The sequence below is a fragment of the Carassius carassius genome, chromosome 31, assembly GCF_963082965.1.
Source record: "Carassius carassius chromosome 31, fCarCar2.1, whole genome shotgun sequence".
Taxonomy (NCBI): Eukaryota; Metazoa; Chordata; class Actinopteri; order Cypriniformes; family Cyprinidae; genus Carassius; species Carassius carassius.
Window position 1 is genome coordinate 20,742,448 of NC_081785.1, and position 20,090 is coordinate 20,762,537.

At 44.4% G+C, this 20,090-nt stretch overlaps 1 protein-coding gene across 1 annotated transcript in view; it reads left to right on the top strand.

Moving 5' to 3' along the window:
* The window catches only part of LOC132111939 (60 kDa lysophospholipase-like), a 54,231-nt gene that overhangs the window by 10,014 nt on the left and 24,127 nt on the right, over nucleotides 1-20,090 (top strand). Inside the window, exon 6 of the mRNA XM_059519547.1 lies at nucleotides 6,630-6,742. Coding sequence (XP_059375530.1) covers nucleotides 6,630-6,742 — 113 coding nt within the window. The remainder of the gene's footprint in view (nucleotides 1-6,629; nucleotides 6,743-20,090) is intronic.

Here is a 20,090-nt window from a genome sequence, read left to right on the forward strand (position 1 = left end):
ACTTCCTAATTCCCCTGTAACCACCAGCTCTCCACCTGATCGAGGTTAGGTGGAAACCTCTTGCATAACAGTCCCTTATGCGGCCTATAATGTTTTTGCTGGTTCTATGTTCATGGCAACCACCTTACTGATGGTCCAGACTAAAAGGAGGTGCCCCTTGAACTGGGCCCAGCGCAGGAGGGTGGGTGAGTATGTAACCCTTTCTGTATATACTTATGTGTATTAAATTGCTGGTGGTTATGTGTCTACTAATAAACTATGTGAGTTTCCTTTGCAGTGCTCAGTTACAGTGTTTACTAAACACTCGCCAGCCCCAGCGATCCAGCTTCATGTTACAGTATTAGGCGGTTGAGATCACAGGTTTCTGAGGGAGCCTCCTTGAGCATCAGGCCTGGCACAGCACTGCAGGGAATTTCATGGATGTCCGGCTAGGTCACCCTGAGGGGTCTCCTGGCCGCTTAGTTGTGCTGTCACATCCAGCGGGAAGTGGAGGTGGCAGGCTTCTTGTATATGCTGCCTCAGATGATCCTCCCCTCACCAGAGGTTTGTAAAATTTGAGCTTGCCTCTCCCATGCGGTTTAGCGCCTCTGCGATGCTTAGGAACCTTTAGGTACACGCACTAAGCTCTGTGTACTTTCTGAAAACCAAATGGTGGCACGTGAACACTTTGCACACTTTCTAAAAATCCACGTAAGTGGTAAGTTTACACGAAAGACTCTGCGCACTTTCTGAAATCCTGTAAGGTAAGTGTTTTACGCACTCTGCCTCGTTCCCTTTCTTAAGATGGTTAGACCTTGGTTCCTTGGGCTCCATTCAGCCAGTGTGTATTTGTTTTTACACTTCAAACATCACCTACCTCAACATGAGGAGCTATTTGGGTGATTCTTTTTCCCCAGAGCACTCTAGTATTATTTCCACAGATAGAGTTGATGAGTCTCAAACATGTTGTTTTTGAGATGCATCATTCCATCTAATAGCTGCTCTATCAGGGTGCCATGAGAGCCCCTCCTTAGAACAGTATTTTTAAATCCAAAAAGTCTTTGCACACTTTCTGAAATCCACACTGTGGTAAGTTTGCACGGTAGTATTCTGCATTCTTTCTAAAATCCTAAATGGTGAGGGCTTCGCATGGTTGTTTCGTGCCCTTTCTTGAGTTTTTTTCCCCGTTCATCTTGGACACCACTCCACCTATGTATCCTTGGATGTCTATCTAAACAGGGTGTTGCTACTAAAAGATCTGTTGAGACAGCTCCTTCAGCAAGCTTATGCAAAAGCAAGCGGTAGCACCTGTGTGACAGGCAAGACTTAGTATAAAATGCTAGGTTCTTAGCCGTATCCCTTTAAAGGAATATTTCTTGATTCCAAGCCTTCAGCTCTACCCTGGGCCAAGGCCCTGACAATTAAGTTGGGTATGTAGCTTAGGCCTTCGGCCGTAAGGGGTACTGTCACAGACAGCCGTCTAAACGTCCCTGGGGCAACTCCCATGGAAATTGTAGAGTTGGTACTTAATGTTCGCCATGATTCTGGCCTGCACTCCCCTCAGCATGGCAGCATGGGTATACTGTTCCCCATAACGACCACTAGAGGACGCAGTTCAAAGTTCCCTTTAAAGGGAACATCTCAGGTTATGAATGTAACCATGGTTCCCTGAGTAGGGAATGAGACACTGTGTTCTCTAGTTCCCTGCCATGCTTTGGACGCAAGCTTCAGATGAAGAAGTGAATGACGTGTTCTCCCGGTGCTTATTTGTAGACGCGCCAGTAGTGACGTCAGGGGCTGTCAACTCCTTGTTGTTTTACGATGTATGCTTCAGACAAGGGATATGACGAGGTGTTCCCCATAGCAACCCCTAGAGTACGCAGTGTCTTGTTCCCTACTCAGGGAACCATGGTTACATTCGTAACCTGAGACGTTTTCAGTTTTAATAATAATAAGAAACATTATTAATTATCGCTGCTAATAATTAAGCAGCAAATCAGCATAATAGAATGATTTCTGAAGGAAGACTGTAGTAATGATGCTGAGTTTTGATTTCTGAAATAAATTACATTTTAAATATTTCATAATATTATTGTTTTTACTGTATTTTTTATCAAATAAATTCAGCTTTCTTTTTAAAAAAGTAAAATAAAAAGCCTTTTGACCGCCAGTTTATATATAAAGTAATATTAGGTGGGAGATAGAGGACCAAAAGGCGAGATTCTCAATCACAGTCTTTTAATGAAAAATTAGAAACAGTCAAAGAATCAGTGGGAAACATAAATCCACTCCGGGGACAGAGGTATCAGTCAAAACAGAAATCTTCACTCGTAAACCCTGAGCATTAACAAAAGGTGGCAGAGAAACCAGTTACTGAGATTCAGGATGAGTGGCAGCCACGCCAGGTGCAGTGGAAGATCCCAATAGAGGGTACGGCGAGAGGCAAAGCACGCAGAGAGAGTGGGTACTGTAGGCTGGATACCGCATCCGTTCAGGACCACAGTTGGTAGAGCACAGTAAGGAGCGTGAAGGAGAAAAGCTTCCAGACAAACCACACAGGACAAGACAGGACAACACTTGACACAGCAGGTAAGAGATGTGTCTTCAGCATTGATAGCTAGGAATAAACTGACAAAAGGGGCAGAGAAAGCGGAGGCAGAAATAGCAGGAAGAATCAGGTAAAAGGGGAAACAGGTGAAAGGATTGTGTAAGTGGGAACAGCTGGGACTAATGAAGTTAAAGTGATGGTGTAGAGAAAGAGTGTGTAGGATGACCACAAGAGGGGGACAGAGAAAGGAGGACCCGGATCATGACAGTACCCCCTCCCTCAACGAGCACCTCCTGGCGCTCCCGAGGAGGAGGATTGGTGGGAACGAAGGAAATCATCAATGAGCGACGGGTCCAAGATGTCCCGGGAGGGGGCCCAGCTTCTCTCCTCCGTCCCACACCCCTCCCAATCGACTAAGTACTAGTGACCACGACCCTGGCGACGCGTGTCAAGGATGCGACGAACCCTGTAGACAGGGGAATCATTAATTTGAACAGGAGGACAGACCAGACGAGAGGGTGCACGAACGACGGGCTTAATATGAGAAACATGGAAAACTGGATGAATGCGACGGAGGTGGGATGGAAGGCGAAGCCGTACCGCAACAGGATTAATGATCTTCAAAATACGAAAAGGCCCGATAAAACGGGGCGCCAGCTTACGGGACTTGGCATGGTAAGTTAGCGGTGGAAAGCCACACTCGCTGGCCACGAACGTAACGTGGACTCTTAATTCGGCGCCTATTGGCAGTGATGCGCATGCGGGCGAGCAACGATTTGATTGGCATGCTCAGCCTGCCCGTTGGTTTGCAGGTGAAACCCTGACGAGAGGCTGGCCGTTGCCCCAATGAGACGACAAAACTCTTTCCAGAAAAAGGTGGAGAATTGCGGGTCCCTATCTGAAACCACGTCAGTGGGCAGACCATGTATCTTTAAGACATGATCTACCATAATCTGGGCTGTCTCTCTGGCAGAAGGAAGTTTAGTGAGCGGGATGAAATGAGCAGATTTAGAGAAGCGATCGACAACTGTAAGGATTACCGTATTGCCACCCGACGAAGGGAGCCCCGTGATAAAATCCAATGCAATATGAGACGAGGGTCGAAACGGTACGGGGTGAGGACGAAGTAAACCCGTGGGAGGAGAGTTACTTGTCTTAGTCTGAGCGCAGGTTACACAGGAGGCGATGAAACGGCGCGTATCGCGCTCCATATTAGGCCACCAAAAACGTTGACGAATACACGCAAGAGAGCCCCGGGCTGCAGAGGCTGGGGCCATAGAGGCAAGAAAGGGCATCAGCCTTGACATTCTTAGAACCCAGATGATAGGAAATGGAGAAGTCGAAATGCGTAAAAAATAGATAAATGATAAGCATTACGAAGATCGAGTTTGGTGAAAATCCTAGCCCCCTATAGGATCTCGAAGGCTGACGACATTAAAGGCAAGGGATAACGATTCTTGACAGTGATCTCGTTCAGCCCTCGGTAATCGATACAGGGACACAACGAATCCTCCTTCTTTTTGACAAAAAAAACCCCCTGCTCCGGCGGGTGACGAGAAAGGCGCAATCGTATCGGCATTGAGGGAATCAGACAGGTTATTCGCCAGTGCCTCCCGTTCGGGAGCCTGGGAGGAGGTCGATACTGCAATCGTACGGACTATGGGGGTGGGGGGGGGTGATCCGGGCTCGACTAAAGACCACCCGCAGATCGTGATAGACCTCCGGGACTCCAGACAAATCACCGGGTTCCTCCTGAAAAACAGAAACAGCAGAGACAGGTGGAACAGCAGAGGTTAAACACTCAACATGACAGGACAATTTCCACGACAAAATGGTACCATCTGACCAGTTAATCTGGGGGTTGTGTTGTACTAGCCAAGGGTGACCCAGAACCACAGGAGTGAAGGGGGAATGAAAAATAAAAAAAGAAATTGTCTCTTTATGATTTCCCGAGACGGTAAGCGTCAGGGGCACAGTCCTTTGCTTAATCCTAGGAAGGCCGCTACCATCTAGGGGAAAGAGAGGGGTGGAGTCTTTTAAGTCTAAGAGGGGAATACCTTGCTTTCAGAGAAAGCGGAGGTAGGTAGGTGAAAGGATTGTGTAAATTGGAACAGCTGGGACTAATGAAGTTAAAGTGATGGTGTAGAAAAGAGTGTGTAGGATGACCACAAGAGGGGGACAGAGAAAGGAGGACCCGGATCATGACAAGTAATGCATATGAACTAACTAGCAAATTTTGTTTTTATTAGGCTTATAATATATGTTTAATTTTAATAATTTACATCATAATTTATTTTAATAATTTTCATACCCATGCTACTTGAAAGCTAAAGTATTCAAATTTGTAGTGTTCTGTAAGTGTAAGTTTGAGAATGAGTTCAGAGTTTTTTTTTTCATTTCCTTATACTCGTGAAATTACAGAAGAAAGTCTGAATAGAGATATACATTATATTCATTCTAATCTTATGTCTGCTGAAAACTGCTACATTAATGTTTCCGTGTACACTGTGAAGAATAACGCAAATAGCATTAAAATATGAGCATTTTGGGCCAGTAAGGCCAGCAGAAGTTTGTATCACAGAAAATTAATATCTGTTGTTAAACTTTTTATATTGCAAACAGTTGCCAAATATTGCTGAATTGTCTCTATGATTTAGCTATTTCAAACATTTTGACATTGACAAGCATTTTTAACCACTGCGCAGAGCCAGAGCATGCCAAATTAAATAGAATTTTTGACTCAAAGTGGGCCAAGCAGGCCACTTGATGGAGGTATATAGGTGTCATGTGTTTGTTTCTGTTTAGTTCCTGTCTGTCCTTATTTGGTTCAGTTCCTGTTATCATTTAGTTAATCATCATTCATTCAGATCTCCTGTGTATTAATCATCTCATTAGTCCCCTTTGTTTGGGTTTTGCTTATAAGTCCTCAGTTCTCGCCAGCTAACCCCATGTTGAGATCCTCCACACACCTGGCCACTGGTCCTGACCACACTGTCCTCCTGTGTTTCCCCAAAACTTGAAGTGGGTTTCTAACGGTGCTGAAATCTGCCATCCATCCTCTGTTTCTAGCTCCCCAAAGCAATCCAATCCCCAGCCATGAACCTGCAGCCTCATCACTCCAAAGCCCTTCGGCCGCTCCATTCACACCTAACCAAAAGAGGAGAATGAGAAGAAAAAGTCCATTCTCCACCCTTATCCTTTCCCTGGAGACCGCTCCAGTGTCAGCACCAGCCCTGGAACCCCCTCCAGTGTCGGCCCCATCCCCAGAGCAATCTCCAGTGTTTCATCTCCAGCCCCAGAGCCATCTCCAGTGTTTCATCTCCAGCCCCAGAGCCCTCTCCAGTGTTGGCTCTGGCCCCAGAGCCCATTCCTCAAAAGTGTCTTCCAGAACACCCTCAAGTGCCAACTCCTCCAGAGCGCCCTCCAGCGCCTGTTTTTCCTTTTTGGGGGGGGGGGGGGGGGGGGGGTGGCATATACCTGTGGTCGAGCCAGTTAAGGCCATGGAGGATCAGCCATGGCAACCTGAACTGCCTGCTCTGCCCTGTTCCTTTCCCGCACCAGCCTCCAGGGCACCCCACCCCCCTCCATAATGTTACTGATACGGCTCAGGGGGCAATATCTGTCATGTTTTTGTTTAGGTCCTGTCTGACCTTATTTGGATCTATTTCTGTTCTCATTTAGTAAAGCATTATTCATTTATATCACCTGTGTTGTTAATCATCTCATCTCATGTAAAATAATCACAAACATTTAACAAATACTGAGTAGTTATAATTAGGCATAAAATAAAATAAAAATAGCTGGTAAAAATGTATGGTGTTTTTTTTTTTTTTTTTTTTTTTTTCTGTTCATGTTAATAATCCTGTGGTTTGAAGAATAAATTACAAATATTCCATGTTGCCTTGCAACTAATATTAGTTCATAAAAACTGCACGTAAAACTTGTTAAAAAAGTAATAAAATTAAGAAAGAAATGTGTAAATGTTACATTTCAGGACACTGCTTGAAATTTCATGTAAACTCCCTAATTAGTGATGGTCTTGTGTTATTAGTTTTTATTCAAATGTTAATTTGAGTATTATGCTTTATTTCTTTCTCTTCAGTTAACTGGGACGCTGTGTGGCAAGCCAATACTACTGCTAAATTTACTGTCAGCACACAGATGAACCCTAATGTAGGTCTCCTGCGACTCTTCCCAGGAATCACTACTAATACGGTAAGGTTGTGTTGTAATTGTTGTGTCTGCCTTTATTTACTACACTGACAAATCTCTTCATTCAGCATAAGAATGTTTATTATTTCATGATTTTAAGTAAATAATGACAGAAGGTTTGGATTAACTATTCCTTTAAGAGGTCTCAGATGTGTAAATGCTATTGTAAGGCGTGGGGTTTAGCTGCCCGTGGGTTGATATGAATAAAGACGATGGACTTGAAAATATCAACGGCTAGTAACTTTTTATTGAGCAAAGTCCTTGAACTGGAGGAGAGCAACACTCGTCTCCGTGCCTGCCACACTCTACTCTCCTCTTTTTTTTTCGCACTCCCTTTCACAAATACAAGATCCTCCTTCTCAGAGGACGCAAGACCAAAATAAAAGTCCTTGGCAAAAACAGGCAGAAACAGAAGACAATGAATATTAAGCAAACAACATCACATTAGTTACCCTGTGGAAAAAGAATCATCCACGTTTTCAACATACAGAACAATGTACATGTTCAGTAACAATGTCCTTAAACCAGACAAAACAATGTGCAGATTATTGATGCTAAATGTTCAATTAAAAAAATACAGGGTGTTTATTTGGACTGCAGCAAACGTTCTAAAACAAAGAACTGATAAGTTTTTTTTTCTTCTCTTATTTTACAACATCTTTAAACCTTGTGGGCAATTTGACGGACCTGCAACCTAACACACCAGCCATTGTAGGATGGCTCATTTTTGAGGATACAGTGTCTACGTCATCAGGCTGTGTGACAGTAAACTGTCCAGTTTTTTGAGTAAAGTTCACGGGGGACTGTCCCGAAAGCAAAGACTTAGCTGTATTCTGACTGGGGACCTCACCAGTAAAGACAACAGAAGGCAAATTCTCCTGGACAGCAGGTGTAGAGTAATTAGAAGTACTAGTGGGTACTTCCCTTTCAACAGGCGGTGTAATGGAAGATGATGCATCTGAGACTGTTTGTCCAAGCTAATAGGTGGAAGACAGGTAAGGTTTAAGACGGTTATGATGTACTTGTACATCTTTTTGTGTTACAGTGTAGGGTCCTTTCCAACGTGGGGCCAGTTTACAATGAGAATGAGCAGGATCATTTAACCAAACCAAGTCTCCCACATTGTATGAGGTGTATTTGACCTTTCTGTCATATTGAGCTTTTTGCTGCTCATGAGCATGTTCCTGATTCTCCTGATGGAACTTGAAAGAAAACAGCAATTTCCTGTAGACAGACGTAGCATACTCTGCTGGGGTGCTGGCAGAGACACTGGAAGGTTCAGTAGGACAAGGAAAAAGCACATGAACTGGGAATCTGGCTTCACGTCCATGCACAAGGAAGAAAGGGGTGTATCCATTACTGCTGTGCACACTAGTATTATAAGACAGCTGGATTGCCCTCAACATGGTATCCCATGACTCTGTTTGCTGATACAGACATTTACTCAACTGATCTTTCAGGGTGCGATTGAATCTTTCGATTAAACCATCTCCCTTAGGATGATAAGGAGAAGTTCTGGTTTTTGTGATGCCTAAGTTGGACCAGAACTCCTTGATTAAGTCTGCCTCAAACTGACGACCTTGATCTGTATGAAGGCATTCAGGAACACCATGCTCTGTGACATACTGTTCGAATATACATTGTGCAGCTGTTACAGCTTTTTGGTCTTTCATAGGCTACAAATTCACATACTTGGTGAAATAGTCTTGGAGAACAAGGACATATTTATGGCCTGATGGTGACACAGGAAGCTCAGCAATGTCAGCTGCCACCTTTTCAAAAGGACAACTGGCATGAATAGTCTGCAGGGGAGCTACACAATGTGGGATTGGCATAAATCTTGACTGACATGGGACACACTGTTGGCAGTAGTTCTCTATATCTCTAGTCGTGTATGGCCAGTAGAAATGCTCTCTAGCTCTTGCAAGTGTCTTTTTATGACCAAGGTGACCTACAGTGGAATGTCCATGTAAAAACTGTAACACCTGGGGGACAGCTTTGCTGGGAATGACTACATGAAGAGTAGGTGACTCTTTTGGTTTGTTACAGGCAAAACGGTAGATTTTCCCATCCTGAAAATGCAGTCTATGAAACTGTCGCCAGTATACTTTAAGCTCTGCCAAACCTTTCTTTAGAGCCCAAGCTGGAGGTCTCCTTCCATCTTTCAACCACTCACTCACTGACATGTTCATACTGAATGTGGTGACCCAAGACGTAATGTGACTGGTAATGAGCCTAAAATGTCTAATTGTTGTCCTGTCAGTGTGTGTGCCACCTGGAAACTTTTCAGTGAGGGGCGATGTTTCAGTGCAGGGATGCATCGACGTAAGGCCTCACTAATGAGCGCCAAACCAGCACCAGTGTCAAGGAAAACACTGACTTCTTGGTCCTTAACGAGTCCATTTATATACGGTGTCCAGATTGCAGAGTCCGAAGATGTCACTATCACTGTTGGGAACGTTACTTTAAAAAAGTAATTAGTTATAGTTACTCACTACTTGTTCCAAAAAGTAACTGAGTTAGTAACTGAATTACTCTATAATAAAAGTAACTCGTTACCAGGGAAAGTAACTAATTGCGTTACTGTAAAAAAAAAAAAAAAAAAAAAAAAGGTTGCTACAGTATATGTCAAAGAATTTGTTTTTTTTTAGCAGTTTTCACAAGTCAGTTGAAATGAGTAGAACAGACAGGTGTTCGTACTTAACTTTCGATATTTAATGCACGTCAACAGACAGCAAGAGTTTTATCCTGCACTTCAAGTATTATCTTTGTAAGAAAAGTGTTTTTGGCAATAGCTTTATATAAATGCGTGTGTCACACATTACATGTAAGCTACACATTACATGCACGTTCTTGCCTTTGACCACAATGAATTTAAAGTAGTGCTTATATCTGCACCTTGAAAATGCCAACTTTTCATGGGATTGCTCCTGACTCGCAATTTCTGCTGCTGCTGCGAATCTCTGTGTACAGTAGGCTAGCTGTTGTGTGTGTATGTGTGCGTGTGTGTTTGGTGCTGCTGGCGCGTGTGCCGGCATGTGTGTAAAAACACTGGCTCTGATTGGCTACCATGAAACACATGACTCTGCCTTAGCCAATCATAATCGCTTATCTCGTTATTAAACCACCTGCTCACTCGCTGTGTGAGCCAGGGGTGCATTTTCGGATTGCATAGTTTATTAAATTAATGCATAGTAACGCACCGCATTTAACGTTCAGTAATGTTAACGGCGTTGTAACGACGGGAAAAGTAATTAGTTAGATTACCCCTTTACTGAAAAAATAACGTTGTTACCTAACGCCGTTCTTTTAAACGCCGTTATTCCAAACACTGGTCACTATGGATGTTGTCGCTATGGGCCGCTGACAGTTGAACTGAAGATTGGCCCTCATCTCCAGCTACCAATCGTCTCCCGAATGCTGCTGTTCGGTGAAGCGTACATGGCGTGAATGTGGTTGTTGTGGACTTGGAGAGCGATGCCTGTAATACTGCTCACCCCTCTGTCAATCTTGGTTCCTGCCTGGACTACTGTCACCGTTTGATTGATGCCTATAGTTGGGTTGAGCAGTCACTGAGTCATCGTATGCAGCAAATTCCCGATGAGGGCTAAAGTGAATATCTCGACTGTCATAGTGTAAGGGTCTTTCATAGTCTTGCTGCTGATGATAACTTTCCTTGTGGTCTGCGATGGCTGTTACTGTAACGTACAGGAGATCTACCTCTGAAGTAGGGCTCATCAGATGCAGTTGTCGTGGCAAAATTTAAATCAACTCTCATCAACATAAGAGACAGATAGGCCCAAACATTACTTATTTCAAAGAAAAAAAATCATTAATTTCAGATATTTAACACATTTCACTGTAGCTTCCGCTACTGTTTGTCCCTTCATCAATAGTTTTCTCCCCACTCAAATCCATGATAATGTCTTCATTGTACACAATCATTTGAACCATTTGATGTGAAACATTAGACTTCACCAGTCTCTGTACTGAGCTGGATATCAACTGAAAAATACCTGGTAGACATAATAGCAGCAAAAATCATTTAGCAGCATTATATGTACGCTCAGGCTCTTTTACGGCCATTCTTATGTGGGTAATGATATTGGTAACGTTGTCACTGTAGTCTGGAATATGAAAACAACTTGATGTACCCAACTATAATGCTCATATTTATCTTTTCACTTGTGCACAGACTACTTTGATGCTGTTTTTCAGTCTTAACCTTGCTCTTCCCGCTGATAAGGACACTTGATGTTTAGGCTGGATTCTGGCCTTGTTGATGTGTCTCCACTCCTTTCTGTGGGACATTCTGCGGTGGCTGGTGTGGATCCATGTTGCTTTCTCTGCTACTTTCACAGCCGTGTGAGTGGTCAGAAGCAACTGGAACGGTCCCAGCCACCTTTTCACCTTCCAGCTCTTTCTCCTCAGATCTCGTACCACCAAGAAATCTACTGGTTTCAGGTTATGCAAAGGTGTTTCAGCAACCTTCTCCTGGGCAGCTTTCACCTGCACACAGACATTAGACAACAGAAAAGACATTTCCTTGCAATAACTCAACATGTCATGCTCACACACCTGTCACACACACCCCTCTTTACCCATAAATGGTGGTTTGCCAAAGAGAATTTCAAAAGGGCTCAGGTTTACTCTGGCTTGCTTTTTCATTTTCATGTACATGACAACGGTTGGGAGCACATTAACCCATGTGATTCCAGTTTTCTCACAACACTTAGCCAATTAGTTTTTTATTGCCCCTACATAAAATGTGTTTCATTGTCTGAACTGATTTTTCGTGGAATTTCCCATCTCGGGACTATTTCAGTCAGCAGAGCTTTTGCCACTGCTGCTGTATCCTGTTTGGACATTGGGAAGACCTCTACCCATTTGGACTACATGTCCACAAATACCAAAAAATTTTCTTCCCTTCACATGGGAACAGTTCAATGAAATCCATTGGGGCTGGCTGGGATACCTGAGACAAATTATTTAATGCCTCCCACCACATTTAGTGTATTACAAATGACACATCTTTTGAAAAAAATTTTTTGCATGAATTTTGAACCCCTTTGTAAACCACAATTCTTTTTTTCGCATGATCATTCCCCCTTTCGATGCGTGGTCTTTCCCATACATCGACTCTGTCACTGTCCTCAGTGTGACATCATCGAAAATGACAAGTGTCCTCAAATTGTTCACTCTATGCAAATTTGGCATGTTTCTTCTTAAGGCTGTGTAACGGGGCTGCCTTTTCTGCAGTCTTTGATAAAACGCAGATAGTAGGAACAGAGGCCTATGAAAGATCTAACCTCTGTAGGTTTAGTTGGATGAGGCCAGTTCAACACTTTCTCACTTTAGGGTCTGGTTGAATGCCATCCTTCAAAACAACATGTCCGAGAAAGAGTACAGACTGCTTGAAAAACTGACACTTTTGAGGATGGAATTTGAGGCCAGATTGCCGTAGTCTACCAAACACTTCAGAGAGATCATAAATGTGGTATTTAAAGGTCTTACTGATTAGGCCGACTATTATGCCGTCAATATATACTAAAGTCTTGGAACAGTGGAGGCCACGGAGAACAAGATCCATCAATCACTGAAATGTTGGGGGGCATTAGTAAGACCCATTGGCATGACCTTAAATTGATAGAGGGAATCACCTGTGGTAAAGGCAATTTTCTCCTTACTAGCATCATCCATTTGAATTTGCCAGAAGCCACAGGACAAATCTAGAGAGCAAAACAAGGTGGCTCCAGAAAGGACGTCTAAACTGTCATAAACACGTGGAAGTGGGTGTGCATCTTTGATAGGAATTGAGTTCAATCATCTATAATCAATACAAAATCTATAAGAGCCATCCTTCTTACGGACAAGTATCACCTGGGAAGCCCATGGACTATGACTGGGCTCAATTAAGTCAGCATCAAGAAATTCTTTACTTGGTTGTCGATTTCCTTTCTTAGGACAGGAGATGTACGGTATTCTCTCTGATGTACAGGGGATGTAGAGGATGTCTGTATGCTATGCTTAATCAAATCAGTTCTACCTAGATCTGCATAGACATCACAGTTCTCTTATAGGAGGGAGTAAACTACTTCTACCTCACTTGGAGTAAGAGTGTTAGTACCAATGTGAACATCAGGTATTTGGCATGAAAGGCTCTGCAGGCTAACCTGAGCCAAAAGACTATCCATAGGCCTATAAAAATCAGAAGGCACATTACACACAGTGTAGAATTGACCTAAATGGGTCTGTTTGGGCAGCTAAACATCCTGGTGTGTAGGATTAAGTAAATGAACTTAGCATAGTGAGGAAAGAAGTGTTTAAGTAAACAAGGCTTGCCATCTCCACTTATCCATACTCCATTCACCATCGTACAACCACTCTGTTTCCATTTATCTCTCTCCTGCCCTGTCGCAAATGTCTGCATGCCCTGTAAAGATGAAGAAATGTCAGGGTTATTTTCAGATAACAAAGTACACTCTGGTGATTTTGTCTGCTGAGATGCCGCAGCCTTCGCCGCTGCGTCTGCTCTGGCGTTTCCTGTAGATACAGAATCTTTGTTATTAGTATGCGCTGCACATTTACAAATAGCTATCTTTTCTGGCAGCAAAATAGCATCTAGCAAATCTGCCACGAGGGGTGCATTTAATATTGGTCGCGCATCTGACTTCAAAAACTTTCTGTGTTTCCACAGCGCACCAAAATCATGAGTAACCCCAAATGCATAGCGTGAATCTGTGTAAATCGTTAAACATTTGTCTGTCATTAGTTTGCATGCTTCTGTTAATGCCACAAGCTCAGCTGCTTGTGCTGAATAATATAATGGCAATGAACCAGAGGCCATAATGTCAAATTCAGTTGTTATCTCATAACCAACCTTATTCAGGCCTGTTTTTGGATCTTTAAAAGCTGAGCCATCCACAAAGAGGACATTTTCACAGTTTTCAAGTGGCACGTCAGACAGGTCTGGACGTGGCGTACACACTTGTTCAAGTGCTGTTAAACACCAATGATGCTCTTCCCCACCCTTTTCTGTTGAAAGGAGAGTAGCAGCATTCAAGGTTGTGCATCGCTTCACAGTGATATTAGGCACATCAAGCAAAATAGTATGATATCTTAACCACCGAGCTGTTGATAAGTGTGATGTTTTCTGTTCCTGCAAAATCATGGATATTACATGAGGCACCATCAATGTCAGATCAGAGTAACCTATGAATTCTCTAGAAGCCATCACGGCCTGCTCAGCAGCTGCCACCGTCCTCAGACAGTGTGGCAGCCCTGCTGCAACTGGGTCTAATTTGCTGGAAAAATATGCCACAGGTCTCAATTTGTCTCCATGATGTTGCAACAGAAGTCATAAATCCATTTTTCTCATCAACCATCTGAATAAAGGGTTTATTTGGGGCCTGCAAGCCCAGAGTTGGCGCAGCAGACAGCTGAACTTTAATGTTCAGAAATGCCTCTTCCGCTTTCTCTGTCCACTCAATCCTGTTACATAACTTCAACCCCTTCCCTCTCAGGACTCTCAGGGGCAGCTCAAGAATTGCAAAATTTGGAATAAATGTTCTACAATAGGAACACATCCCCAAAAATTTAAGCATTTGTTTCTTTGTTACTGGTTTTGGGACTTCTCTTGTCGCTTTAACCCCTTTTTCAGACTTTTTCAGTGATTTGCTGTTCGGTGTTATTACATGCACCAGGAATGTAATCTGTTTTTTACAAACAACAGTTTTGTCAGGCTGACTTTATGGCCCACCTGAGCCAGATGCTTAAGGAGAGTCACAGTGTCAGTTACACATGTAAGCTCATCACGAGCAAACAAAGCAAAGATCATCCACATACTGTAACAGAGCTGTACCTGCTGTCAGGGTCAAAGGTTCCAAACTCCTTCTTAGGGCGTCGTTGTAATCGCTAGGGGCATTGCAATACCCTTGTGGCATTCGGGCGCAAGTGTAACCTTTGCCCTCAAATTCAAATGGAAACCAGAATTGGCTGTCCTGATCAACTGGCACGCTAAAAAATGCAATTGCCAAATCTACCTCTGAGAAGATTGTTGCATCTTGTGTTATTTGTGACAAAATTGTGTATAGATTTGGCACTGATGGTGCTCTTTGTCTGACAGCAGCATTCACAGCCTGTAAATCTTGTAAAAAAAATCGCCACTCTGTGGGCTGACCCTCATCCCTTATCTTTTTTTTACAGGAAAAATTGGAGTGCAAACTGGAGAATCACTGCATTGCACCATTATTCCCTCTCTTAATAGTGACTCAAACACTGGTTTTATACCAAGAATTGCCTCTAGTTTTCACGGTCTGTAATCAGATTTCGGGGTGACCACAACTGGTTCACATCCTTTAATTATACCCACATCATTTTTGTGTTTTGCCCATAACTCTGATGGCACTTCTGCTAATGCTGAATGAATATCTGAGGCACAAATAATTGTCATGCAATGATTTTCCCTTTCTCTTTTGTCAATGGGTACCACAACTCTCTATGCTTCAATGTCATGCTTGCACTCTGACATAAACATTCCCAGACTCTCACTGTGTTTCACCCCCTCCCCTATCTTCTTCTGTCTGTAACACAAACACAGCTTTTCACAAACCGTTCTAATCTGGGCCCTGTCTGCTTGCCTTGGAGAGCGAGGCACAGAATCTTCTGCCATTAAGTAAAACTGAAGCTGTTTTTCTGTCAGACAAACTGAAACTGCACACACATTTTCTGTCCAAAACATTTTATCAAAATGTGAAGTTTCTCCTGTTTCCCCCTCAAACCAGTCTTTTTCATACTGGTCATCTCATTGTACTACAACATGTGACGTGCAATGCAATTTGTCAGGCAACATGATCTCTCTGTCAAATAGTTTTGTTCGATTTTTAGCCAGTTCACACATCATTCCAGCCCAATCAGAATTTATGATTTCTTCATTGCAGAGAGCAGAAAGTACATCAGTGTATGTGTGTGTGTTTGTGGTTAGAAAATTTTCACTTCCCTGACTTGTGACCGTTGGTTGCTCGCCCTGGACCCCTCCTCTCTGCTCTCCGTCTCCCTCGCTTCAGTCTGCTTCTTGATTTTTCCCGGTTCTCCGGGCAATCCCCTGCCCAATGACCGTCCTTTTTGCACAGTCTGCATCTGGTTTACTTGAATGTCGTGTGTTCATCAGTCTTGCAGATCCAACAACCCCATCTTTCAGATTTCCTTTCAGTTTCATCCGGATATCTTCCTCCTCCTCTTTTCCACCTTCCCCCTTTCGATTGCTGGTATCCCCAGCAGATTAGTCAGAAGGTGACTGTAATGAATTAAACCTTGCTAATCATCGGGAAGAAGGAGGCGGGAACCGGCGGACAATAAAACAACATTTTAATAAAGCAAAATAAACACAAAACAGCGCACCAGCCCCTCAAGGACGACTGGTGTGCGCAAAATAAAAACCAAAACACAACTAAAAGCCCAGGCCTGGTCCTCTCTCGTCCTTCACTGTCGTCGCTCCAGTTTTATATCCTTCCATCTCCTCCGTGGGCCTCGAGACCGGCGGGTCGAACAGGTGTAGCTCATCTCCAATCACTCCACCGGCCTCGCTCCCATGTCCCTCGGCCCCGCCCCACTCGTCACATACCCCCATCGCCCCTCGCAGGCCGGGGGGTACTCCCGAGACTGCGCTCTACTCCCCCCCCCTCCCTCCGGGGGGGACCGCTCACGGGGACCTGCGGGAACCTGGGGGTAGGACAGGCGAGGCGAGAGAAAAGGAGATGGAAGGAGGAGCGACAGAGACGAGAGAGGGGAGAGAGGAGAAAAAAAAAAAAAAAAATCTGGTTCCCAGACGCACCGCTGCTCGGCCCTCCACCAGCTGGGTGATCTCCTCCGCGGTGCCTGGCGGTGGCACTGGACGGCCCTCGACGGACGGCACGACACTCCTCCGCCGCCCAGTGGACGGTGACGGCTCCTCCGGTTTTGGGCAGCCGGCAGGAGTCCCCCGTTCCCTGCTCCTCCCCGTTCCGGCGGATGGCAGCAGGCTCCGGCCACCGGGCGAACGGCACAGACTCCTCCGCTCCGTCACGGACGGCAGCCGCTCCTCCCTATCGTGGGCGGCCGGTAGCGAGCTCGCCCGTCCCCGGCAACTCGCTCCAGCCTACCGCCTCGAGCGTCCATGGCGGCACACTCCTCGCCTGCTCGTTGGCACCGCGGATTCACCACAGCGGCGAGGGATCTTCAGCAGCACGTCCCTCCTTCTCCCGGGTTTCGGCACCACTGTAATGAATTAAACCTTGCTAATCATCGGGAAGAAGGAGGCGGGAACCGGCGGACAATCAAACAACATTTTAATAAAGCAAAATAAACACAAAACAGCGCACCAGCCCCTCACAGACGACTGGTGTGCGCAAAATAAAAACCTGAACACAACTAAAAGCCCAGGCCTGGTCCTCTCTCGTCCTTCACTGTCGTCGCTCCAGTTTAATATCCTTCCATCTCCTCCGTGGGCCCCGAGACCGGCGGGTCGAACAGGTGTAGCTCATCTCCAATCACTCCACAGGCCTCGCTCCCATGTCCCTCGGCCCCGCCCCACTCGTCACAGTGACTAATTCGATGGAAAATTTATTACCTGCTTCATCATGATTTCTGGGTCTTCCACTGTTTCTTGTCTCCATTCTGGATCTGACCATGGTGCTGTTGGTCTTCTCGGCGGAGAGTAGTCGAGGTCAGGGTCCAGTTTCACGGCTTGCAGCTCGACCACGGGAAAGTGTGTATAGGGTGGAGGTACATGTTTAGAAACAAAAACATCAGAGCGGTTAGTAGGTCTATGTGAGGCATTTACACTTTCTTCACATTCTTTAACTTTCTTTCCCTCCTTTCTACTTGGTAATTCTTTCTGCATCGTTCTCCTTTCTCTCCTATCTGCTTCCGCTATCCAACAATTCACAGTTCATCCACATTTCTCACACATGTCTCGCACAACAACCTTTCTGTCTCTCGCTTCCCTCTTCTACTGATTCCTTCACAGCTTTTAATTTCTTAACACTCAACGTTCCCTCTTTTGGAAATCCATGGTATTTAATTAATTTCCCCATATCTTGAATGCATTTTTGGCCATACACTTTTTTAATTTGCCTAAACACCGGTGTATCATATTCAACGAGCTTGGTTCGTTGGTTCGTCCCTTTTCTAATTTAAATTCCAATCGTTATTTCTAAAAAAAAAAAAAATTGAATACCATTAACTGTCTCTTACCCGAGAGTTCTGTTGCCACTCAGGTTCTTTTCTGATTCCAGTGGTGTCTCCTCCGGGCCTCGGCGGTCGGTCCCTTTCTCCCTCAAATCTAATCGGGGTTAGGGCTGAAATTCTACTGTTCAGGATGATCAGTCACCGTCTGCTCACAGGTCCAGAAGAAACATCCAAGGAATCCCACGTTCTGACACCAAATTGTCGTGGTAAAATTTAAATCAACTCTCATCAGCATAAGAGAAAGACTCATTCTCAGGTATAGACAGTGGACAGTCATACAGTAACACTGGGTTCCTGCAGAGTGAAACCGACCCAGGAAGAGGGCAGTCCTCCACCTTATATCCCTTTGCTGCTTCAAGGTTACAAAGTCTTAGCAGCTGTAACATTCCATGGATAACATAAAGCACACTCTCTGTAGTTTGTTTCTCACACATTTAGGACGTAGGTGACCCCCTCAGGTCATCCTCAGGCCTTGTCCCCCAACTATATGCCCCCCCCCCCAGGTGACATCTTTCTGAACCACACAGAATTTCTAATAAAACACATACACATATGGGTATACAGAAGCAATGTTAAATGAATTTTGATTGCGAGAATATGACAAATAATGATTGTCTTTAGCTCTGTCTAGTGAGGGTGATCGTCGACGATTGAGGTTGAGGTGCAGCAGGCCCCAGCAGAGGAAAAGACTCAGTAGCTGCAGAACGTGCTCTCTCTCACACCAACCAGCTACTTTAACTGCATCTTCAAGTGTAGTAACACCAAACTCATACAGCTTAGTTTGCAATGCAGGTTCAAGTTCAGCCATAAAACGTCGCAAAATTTCACGTTTGATGGCTGATTCTCCATAGTCTGGAAAAGCTTGGTGAACAAGGCGGGTCAATTCTGCAGCATAGACTTCCAATGGTTCGGTACTCAGACACGGTCTGGCATTCAAGTGAGTTTGAAAGGTTTTTAATAGCTGTTTTTGATTGAAAACTGCAGCTAATTTGCTACAAGTGGTGTCGTAATTAGCTTTTATATCATCAGACAAACTATCCCAGTAACTGAATGCGGCACCTGCCAATCTTGAAGGAAGTACTTCGCCAAGCTGATGTTTGTCCATACCTGAGGTCTCACAGCATACTTAAAAATGACGAGCCCATTGAGAAAACATTTCATTGCCATCTCCAGAGAAGTCTGGAGGTAAAACATCTCTGAAGTGCACTTGCAGGTTTGTTACATTGTCCTCTGCCATGTTTGAAAAGAGTGAAGTCAATGCAGTGTTGTATTCAATCCAGCAAAAGTATTTTATAGATAAAGATGGTTTGCAGGTTAGACTTAATGTAGTGTAGGTCGATGAAAACAAATAAAAAAAATATAATTTTTTTTTTATTTTTTCTTATTTGCAATACTGTCTGCTTTGGTTCTGATGCTTTGTGCAGTGACCAAAGGGCGCCACAGGAGGGAGTAACATGCACACGTGTCAGAAAAGTGAGCGCTTACCAGTCACCCCACATTTTTGGCATGGAGACAGAAATGACGTAACCAAAACCAAAAAAAAACAAAAGATTCTTTTTGACTAGATACACTATCAACATTTGTTCACAAAGCTGACACTTCAAAGTTTACTGTTCAGGAATCAGAATTACTCAGACTGTAATATTGATATTAGGCCTACCCTGGAAGCTCGCGATGCGATGTCTTTCGGTTGTACGCCATGTGATGAAGACGTGCTCTCTACAGCAGCCTCCGATTCAGAGGGTTTTTTGGGTGAAGAGTGCAGTTCTCTCTCTCCGAGCGGACAGGAGAAACGCACTTCCCCATCTTACAGTGAGCTTTTAGACGTTGTGACACATGCCACAGATAAATTGGGGTTAGAGTGGGATAGCGAGCCGACGAAAAATCAGGCCCAGTCGAAACTGGACGATCTATTTTTGTCTAGCCGCACTCCATCTCAACCTCGTAGGCCTCTTCCTTTTTTCCAAGACCTCCACCACAAGGTTTCGAGGTCTAGGAAACAGCCTTTTTCGGCACAAATTACCAATCCCGCCTGATTTCGCCACGGTTTCCAAAATGCCGGATCATGGATATGCGGCAATGCTGGCCATTGAAGAGACTCTCGCGGCACATCTCGCGACTAACT